Source organism: Danio rerio, chromosome 19 (genome assembly GCF_049306965.1).
Source record: "Danio rerio strain Tuebingen ecotype United States chromosome 19, GRCz12tu, whole genome shotgun sequence".
Lineage (NCBI taxonomy): Eukaryota > Metazoa > Chordata > Actinopteri > Cypriniformes > Danionidae > Danio > Danio rerio.
Window position 1 is genome coordinate 47948057 of NC_133194.1, and position 10112 is coordinate 47958168.

At 38.7% G+C, this 10112-nt stretch overlaps 1 protein-coding gene across 3 annotated transcripts in view; it reads right to left on the reverse strand.

The window, feature by feature from the left end:
• Positions 1 to 2974, reverse strand: part of csmd3b (CUB and Sushi multiple domains 3b) — a 990558-nt gene extending 987584 nt beyond the window's left edge. For all 3 annotated transcript variants that reach the window (XM_068215335.2, XM_017352314.4, XM_021468186.3), the window contains exon 1: positions 2733 to 2974. In XM_068215335.2, the coding sequence (XP_068071436.1) occupies positions 2733 to 2907 (175 nt within the window). In that variant the 5' untranslated portion in view covers positions 2908 to 2974. The remainder of the gene's footprint in view (positions 1 to 2732) is intronic.
• Positions 2975 to 10112: the final 7138 nt, after the last annotated feature.

A 10112-nucleotide genomic window follows, 5' to 3' on the forward strand; every position in this document is an offset into this window, starting at 1 on the left:
GCATATCCATCCATCTGTCCATCCATCCATCCATTCACTCACCCACCCACCAACCCGTCCTTCCGTCCGTCCATCCGTTTATCTATCATCTATCTATCTATCTATCTATCTATCTATCTATCTATCTATCTATCTATCTATCTATCTATCTATCTATCTGAATATCCATCCTTTCATCCATCCATCTACCAATATATCCATAAATCCATCTATCCATCCTCTGGTTGTCTGTTAATCTGAACATCTATCCGTCCATCCATCCATCCATCCATCCATCCATCCATCCATCCATCCATCCATCCATCTATCTATCTATCTATCTATCTATCTATCTATCTATCTATCTATCTATCTATCTATCTATCTATCTATCTCTCTGTCTGTCTGTCTATCTATAAATCCATTTATCCATTGATCTGTCTGTCCATCTGTATATCCCTCCACCCATCCATCTATTCATCCATCCATCCATGCATCAATCTATCTTTACAAAAACCAACCATGATTTTACCACAAATGAAACCAATGGAAAAACAACAACAACAAGGTAATCAAAATCATCCATGTTTTGGTAATCCTAACCATACAGTAGTTTAACCATGGTAGTTAAAACTGTGGTTACAGAAATGGTCATCAATGTGCACTTTTACCATCATAAAATTGTGGTTGATTTTATTTTCATAAGTCTAAGTTTGTTCAAACAAACTGCATGAAGGGCAAAATGTTTGTACATTTCCATATACAGTATTACAGGGTTAAAAAATTGTTTTTTAACAACCCATATGTTGCAAAAATGACTTGCTTATAATGAATAAAAACTGGTTGCGATGTGAACTGTAAACAGAGTTTGCAATTTATAGACTGACTAAACTCAAAGCTTCTCAATGTTCCATAATTCAGACATTATCTCAACAACATAAATGTATTAATAACCAAATACAGATCTGTTCCACTTCAAAAAAAATCAACATTTTTTCTTTCCTCACATCCCAGTTGCATCCCTATATATAGAATACCCCATATCAGGCAGTCGAAATGAAACATGTTTATATAAAACCCAACCACCTGGGCTCCCGTGGAGCAACCAGCCTCCAGGACAGTGAGTTTTTCATTCAGCACCAGTAGAAATAATGTTCATAATTAAGTTTTATCCCAAGGCCTGCTGATCTTAAACCACGAAGCATATATCTGCTAGAGGGAAAATGCTTCAGAAAGCAAAATATTTTTTTTTTTCCAGTCTGAAAGGATTAGTAAATTAGTTTTCTGGTTTCAAAGAAAGTCCAGTGACACCCCCGAAAAGCACCATAGACCAGCCAACAATCTTAGGCTGGTTTGAGGGTTTATTTCTGCAATCATGTATGTCGTATTTATGATTTAAGGTGTAATGTCAAGATTGTATTTATTTATTGAAGTACATAAAATAGTACGTCAGAATGAGTCACTGAAACTCTCTCTCTCTCTCTCTCTCTCTCTCTCTCTCTCTCTCTTTCAGTAAGGCAGTGATGTGAGGTCTAGATCGCAATAATTATCCTCGGGATCTCGTCACACTGCCACCACGCGACGGGTTATCAGCCAACAAGACTGCATCTCGCACACTTTACAGACACCGGTGCTGCTGTTTGTACATATCTCTCCAACTAGGAAACACATCAAGCCCTATTTAGCATTCACTCCGCGTGACGACACACTTGATAGGCTGAAGCGCCCAATCAAGAACACACAAAATGAACCAAACTAATAGCGTGTCTGTTGATACTTCTAAAACGAGGACCGAAAATGCTTATATTTGAATTTGGGGTGTAGGTGATGCTCCTATAAACCGTTTAGCATCAGACGAATCAGCCCTGATGCAAATTAAAATGCTAGGCAGGTGGTAATGACCAAGATACATCAGGCAGAAGTGCTGCCCAGGGGTTTGCCTCCACCCCACTCAATTCAATCAAACTATACTGTTTTTTTTTTTTTTTTTTTAAACCAAATCTATAAGATAGATCACTCAGCACAAAGTTCTCTTCAAAAACGCGCAATGCATTTCACATCACGGAGCTTACAGCTCGCACCGGATAAATCCACGGGATGTTTGGGATCATGGTGCCTGTATGGACGCGCGTGCAACAGTTAATCCCAAATCAAGGCTGATCAATAGGCGTCCAGACGCGTCAATTCCATCGCGAGATGCTGAGGGAGATCATGCTTCACTGGCAAGTGTAAGGTGCATATCCTACACTATCCAGACTTTATTGACTATCGCATGAGTTAATGCTGCATCTTGTTGTGTGTACGGATACCACACCAAAAGGAATCGGGATTTTTTTTTTTACATCCCCAATCCATCGAGCTGCGTTCCCCAAAAATAAGCGCTCACATTAACACGCGTTCATTTCAGATCCCCTGTATAGGATGTACAGTAATTAGCATTTCCCTATAGTGGCTATTAGAAATCACCCGAGTGCTGTTAAAACAGCTCGGATGAAATCTCTCTACGCCCTTATATTATTACTTTGCGATCCATCATTTAACGACCACAAGCAACTCACGTATCCGCTCGAGCATACTGCAAGAATATTTATTGAGTCCTCGCTCAATGCCTGCATTGAGTAAATGCGCTTCTATTCTCAAGCATTCTGCTGCACGGTTGGCTCTCCTCTCCCTACATCCACTCCAAGCTCGTCTCCATCCACACATATAGACGCACAAAAAGCGAGGAAAAAAAAACCCTCCGAATAACTTACCTCGCACGCATGTGACCATCATAAAAAATATCAGATTCCAAAATGTAACTCCAGTTTTAATCCCCATTTTCTTTGCTTGGGAGTCCACCGGACCACATCTAATACATCCTCTCTTGAAAACGGCCAGGAATCCCGTTGATCTGACGCTGTGCCCCTCTGTGTCATCTATGTGCATGTTCACATGAAGGTAGCTGTTCTCTCCCTCAGCCAGAAGCGGAGCGGATCGCGGTGTGGCTCGAAGTGAACGGTGATGCTGGGATCCCACAGCAACCTTGACGAGGACTCAACCATCTCGCCAAAAGGGGCCAAACTCTGTGCGCTAGCTGTGATCTCGCACACCGACTCCTATTCACTGCTTCTCACTGTGTGATCTCATGCTTCATAATTGCGCATACACAACATTTCTACATGCATTTGTAATGGATTGAACAATAATTTGCGAATGTGCAGGAGATGGATGGTTTTTAATTGTGTTAAACCAACATGGTCAGGCTGAGATAGTAGGCTACGTTAAACCAGTTAAGATCAGCAAACCAGTTTAGGCTTGCTCCTTTTTTTAGAGTGCTAAAAAATAAATATTAATTCGGAAGCAGTGCATAATGCTTCATTTGCAAGGCTTATTGTGGATTTTAGATGCTAAACTGGTGTTAAGTTATTCTCCTAAATGCACATCAAAGCAATGCGGTGGCCCTCATATTATCATGCAACGCTGCTTTTAATGTTGACATAACATGATTCAACATCTGCACTGTAAAAACTGTTCAATTCAGCTCAACATGCTGCTGCTGAGGTATTAATAATGCATTATTACAGAGTTTTTGAGGCTGTGTCTAAAAAAGCAATTTTTTTTTTTTTTGGAGAATCTCAAGGCCAAACTAATCTTGGTTTACTCCAGCAGTCTGGCATTAGTGTTATAATTATTTTCTACGAAAGGCATCTTTGTAAGAAGTTTGGCAGTGGATGTGAGATCTAAGACTGGCTGATTTGCACTGCAGAAGGACACTCCTGCCATCTACAGGCTAAACATCCAGTCAAATAGCATCCTCGGAAGTGTGAATGGACCCCGCGTTCCCTCTTTCTCTCACTCCCCAACCCCCTCTGCGCGCGCACACACACACACACACACACACACACACACACACACACACACACACACACACACACACACACACACACACACACACACACAAAGATAGATAGACAGACAGATAGATAGATAGATAGATAGATAGATAGATAGATAGATAGATAGATAGATAGATAGATAGATAGATAGATAGATAGATAGATAGATAGATAGATAGATAGATAGATAGATAGATAGATAGAATGATATACTTTTAGTGTTTTACTTTAACTATTACTTATTTGTGTAATTTTTTTGTTATTGTTCTATATAAAAAGACCAATATATCATAAAATTCCAAACATAATTTGCATTAAAAAATCTGGAACTGTCCAAGGTGCTGAAAGATGGAGCAGATAAACAAACAGGTGGTACAACGATGGATGAATGGATGGATGGATGAATGGATTGATGGTTGGATGGAGGGATAGATGGATGGAGGGATGGATGGATGGATGGAAGGATGGATGGATGAACTATAGATGGATGGATGGATGGATGGATGGATGAATGGATATGTGGATGGATGGATGGATATGTGGATGGATGGATGAATGGATGCATGGATGGACAGCTGGATGGATGGACAGCTTGAAAGAGAGTTGGATGGATGGACAGATGGATAGATAGATCAATGGATGGATGGATATTCAGATTAATAGATGAATGTATACATTGGGTAGATAGATAGATAGATAGATAGATAGATAGATAGATAGATAGATAGATAGATAGATAGATAGATAGATAGATAGATAGACAGACGGACGGACGGACGGACGGACGGACGGACGGACGGACGGACGGACGGACGGACGGACGGACGGACGGACGGATGGATGGATATTCGATTTGACAATAGACGAACAGATGAATGCATGTGTTGGGTAGATAGATTGATAGGTAGGTAGGTAGGTAGGTAGGCAGGTGTAGGTAGGTAGGTAGATAGATGAATGGATGGATGGATGGATGGATTGATTATTTGCATTTTAAAAATCTGGAACTGTCCAAGGTGCTGAAATACAGAACATATACAGACAGACATATATATTAAGACAATAGAACAAAAGATAGGTATATAAATTGATAGATGGATGGATGGATGGATGGATGGATGGATGGATGGATGGATGGATGGATGGATGGACGGACAGTTGAATGGATGCACAGTTGGATGTAAAATTGGATGGATGGACAGACCTTCTTGCTGTGAGTTGACAGCACTACCTACTGCGCCACTGCATCGCCTGGAAAGATTTTTTGGTCAGATTTTCAAAGGTGTTCTAAGGTCGCTCAAATGGTCTCTTAAACGAAACAGAACTTGAGCATAATGAATAGCTGGAATGTAGAGTTAAGGAAATACTCAACAAAGTCATTCATCCAATTTTTGTAGCCACTATATGTTCTCAAGCACTAATTAGACAGTGGAACTCCGTCCTCATTAGTCCTGCAGATCCACACCCCTCTGAACAAAGGAAAGGGCAATAAATCATATAGTCATAGGCATAAGCATATAACCTTTACTCATGGCAGTCTCTCAGTGACAGGATCAGGAGAGAGAGCGAGAGATGGTGCAGAATCCACCAGAGAATGAATCATGACTGCAGCTCATCAAATCCACATTTCTCATCTGCTTTGAGTACAAGAGACTAACCTTCCTCTGCCTCCCTCCTTCACACACACCGAATTAAAATCCAGTTAAGACCCCTTAAATACCAGATTGGCTGGACATTTGGGGACTGGTGTTGATGGACTCTGCAGCCATTCAATTACAGTTCATAAACAGCATTAATGTGTGTTGTTTGCCAGTCTCGGTGAGTTTGGACTGTAAATGAGAGCCATATTTCAGCTTTGACCATATTAGATGCACTTTATGATTACTTGCATGCCATTTAGCTGAAGTTTAATTCAGATCACTTAACATACAGTAATAGCTCTCGGTGAAGACGCAGATCAAGGGCACATAGAGGGATGGAAGATTAAATGGATGGATGGACAGTTAGATGGATGTATTAATGGATTGATGAATGGATGGACAGTTAAATGGATGGATGGATGGATGGATGGATGGATGGATGGATGGATGGATGGATGGATGGATGGATGGATGGATGGACAGATGGATGGAAAGTTAGATGGATGGATGGACAGATGGATGGATGAACAATTAGATAGATGGATGGATGGATGGAGGAATGATTGAATGGATGGATGCATGGACGGATGGACAGTTAGATGGATGGTTGGATGGACAGATGGATGGATGGATGGATTGATGGATGGATTGATAGATGGATAGATAGGTGGATGGACAAACGAAGGAATGGACAGATGGATGGTTGGATGGACAGATAGATGGATGGATGGATGGACAAACGAAGGGATGGACGGATGAATGGCTGGATGGACGGATAGATGGATGGATGGATGGATGGATAGATGGATGGACAAACGAAGGGATTGACAGATAGATGCATAGATGGACAGTTAGATGGATGGTTGGATGGACAGATGGATGGACATTTAGATGGATGTTGGATGGACAGATGGAAGGATGGATGGACGAATGAAGGGATGGACAGATGGATGGATAGATGAACAGTTAGATGAATGGTTGGATGGATGGACAAAGGAATGGATGGACAGATGGATGGCTGGATGGACGGATAGATGGATGGATAGATGGATGCACAAACGAAGGGATTGACAGTTGGATGGATAGATGGATGGTTGGATGGACAGATGGATGGACGTTTAGATGGATGTTGGATGAACAGATGGAAGGATGGATGGACGAATGAAGGGATGGACAGATGGATGGATAGATGGTCAGTTAGATGAATGGTTGGATGGATGGACAAACAAATGGATGGATGGATGGATGGATGGATGGATGGATGGATGGATATATGGATGGATGGATAGAAAGATGAATGGATTGATCAATGGATGCATGATGGATGGATGAATGGGCTAATGGACAAGTTGTATGGATGGATGGATGGATGGATTGACAGTTAGATGGATGGACGGACAAATGGGCATCTGGATTGATGGATAGTTAGATGGATGAATGGGCAATAGGATAGATGAACAGTTAGCTGAATGGATGCGTGGACAGTTAGATACATGGATGGATGGACGAATGGATGGAAAGATGGACAGTTGGATGGATGGATGGATAGAAAGGTTTAGTCAAATTTTCAGAGGTGTTCTGAGGTCTTGTATGTGGTCTCTTTCAATTCCATTCAATTACAGTTCATAAACAGCATTAATGCGTGTTGTTTGCCAGTCTCAGCAAGTTTGGACTGTAAATTAAAGTTGTATTTCAGCTTTGCCAATATTAGAAGCACTTTATGATTACTTGCATGCTATTTGGCTGAAGTTTTTAATTCAAAACACTTAAAAAACAATAAATCGCTCTAAGTGAAGAAGCGAATCAAGGGCACATTTGAGACTTTTAAATCTCTGGATCAAACCAGAGCCTACAATATTTGCTTTCCCTCCTCAGAACCTTCATTTTACAGGTGACGTTTGTATCTTTAAACATGTCTTTGATTTTAAAAGAATTCCCTGTTAAATTAAAATAGCTTGATGCACTACATAAACATATGCAAGTTTCCAAATAGTCCAAAAAGACCATCTGTTAAAAACGACTCGATCCGAAATAATTGGATTTCTATTTCTGAACACACCAATGCATAACATATGACAACAACACAATGTCCAGCAAAAGAAGTAAAACTGATAGCATTATTACAGAACAGCAGAAGAAGCCAAAGAAGCTGGCCAAACATTGTGTTGTTTCTGGCTCACAACCGATGTTTATTTTGAACAAGTGCTCTGATCATCCAAACCTTAACAGTTTGTGCAGCACATTTCAGCACATGCTTTTTTTGTGAACCTGCAAAGAGGCTGTTACTATACCAACTGCACTAAACCTGAAAGACAACCTGCTGTATTATGATCATAATAAAAGTCCTAAAAGTACCAAAAACAACAGACATTTTGATCAAGTGTGGAATACATTGGTTAGGTGTAATAAACTTCAACTAATGCATTGTTTATATCAGAAGTGTATGTTGATAGTAACATATAATGACAAAATACACAAAAATATTTCAATACTAAAATTAAACAACAACATCATAATGAAAATCAAACGAAATAATTGAAACTAACATAACTTAAAGCAAAAGTCTGAAAGCTGTGTCCCAAAAATGAAAATTCTGTCCTTCTTTTCTCAAACTTTAATTGTTTCAAACTGTTCCACATGAAATAAGATATTTTGAAAAATGTTCAGTCATTTTCCTTCGACTTAGTCTCTTAGTCTTTTAATCTATCTATCTATCTATCTATCTATCTATCTATCTATCTATCTATCTATCTATCTATCTATCTATCTATCTATCTATCTATCTATCTATCCATCCATCCATCCATCCATCCATCCATCCATCCATCCCTATCTATCTATCTATCTATCTATCTATCTATCTATCTATCTATCTATCTATCTATCTATCTATCTATCTATCTATCTATCTATCTATCTATCTATCCATCCATCCATCCATCCATCCATCCATCCATCCCTATCTATCTATCTATCTATCTATCTATCTATCTATCTATCTATCTATCTATCTATCTATCTATCTATCTATCTATCTATCTATCTATCTATCTATCTATCTATCTATCTATCTATCTATCTATCTGACTATCTATCTATCTATCTATCTATCTATCTATCTATCTATCTATCTATCTATCTATCTATCTATCTATCTATCTATCTATCTATCTATCTATCTATCTATCTATCTATCTATCTATCTATCCATCCATCCATCCATCCATCCATCCATATCTATCTATCTATCTATCTATCTATCTATCTATCTATCTATCTATCTATCTATCTATCTATCTATCTATCTATCTATCTATCTATCTATCTATCTATCTATCTATCATCTATCTATCTAACTATCTATCTATCTATCTATCTATCTATCTATCTATCTATCTATCTATCTATCTATCTATCTATCTATCTATCTATCTATCTATCTATCTATCTATCTATCTATATAATAAACTAAACTCTTTTATAAACTTTTTGAGAGAGATGCCTTTCAATGATCTATGCTAAGCTAAGCTAAAAGTGCTCCGATAGACACAGAGATCAGCTGTGTGCATTAAAATATGGTAAAACTCTTAAGGTGCTTTATTTTCTGTCAGTCTTAGTACACATGCAACTACATAAGAGTCAAGCTTTAAATAAGAAAATTATTAAAACTCTTTAATGAAATTAAGCAAGATACTAATGGTCTAATCAATTTCAATGATCTATGCTAAGCTAAGCCAAAAGTGCTCCCGATAGACTCAGTGATTGGCCGAGTGGATTAAAATATGGTAAATATCAACTTCTTAACTCCTATGGTGCAACTTTTAATTTTCATTCAGTCTTAGTACACAATGCAACAACATCAAAGTCGAGCTTTAAAAAGGAAAATCATCGAAACTCTTTTATAAAATTTGATTGAGATGCTAACGGTCTAATCCATTTCAATGACCTATGCTAAGCTAAGCTAAAAGTGCTTCCGATAAACCCGAGGATCATTTTCTGTCAGTCTAATTACACAGTGCAACAACATAAGAGTCAAGCTTTAAATAGGAAAACTATGGAAACTCTTTTATAAAATTTTTGAGCAAGATGCAAATAGTCTAATCCGTTTCAGTGACCTATGCTTAGTTAAAAGAGCTTCCAATAGTACATTAAAATATGAACCTAAACTCTCATCTCTTTATCTTCTGTCAGTCTAATATAAGAGTCAAGTTTAAATAAAACAATTATGAAAACTCTTTCATGAAAAACGTGAGCGAGATGCTAACGGTCTAATCCATTTCAATTACTTATGCTAAGCTAAGCTGAAATCACTCTTGATAGACCCGGAGATCTTCTGAGTGCATTAAAATATGGCAAAACTCAACTCCTAAACTCTCAAGTAGCCATAAAACAGGCCTACTTCCTCAAAAAAAGTTGAGTATTAAGCATCAGACTGAGGGCAGTGAGTTGAGATATATACAGAAAACATCTGCTTCAGAAAGATCGTGGTCATCTGAGAAGACGCAATGCATCAATCCTGCCCTGCGGCTCAACATGCCTTACTAGAAGACTGACCTCATTTGCACACTTCATTAAGTGACGAGTACAGCTCTCCTCGGAGGTGCAGGGAGCTCTCGGT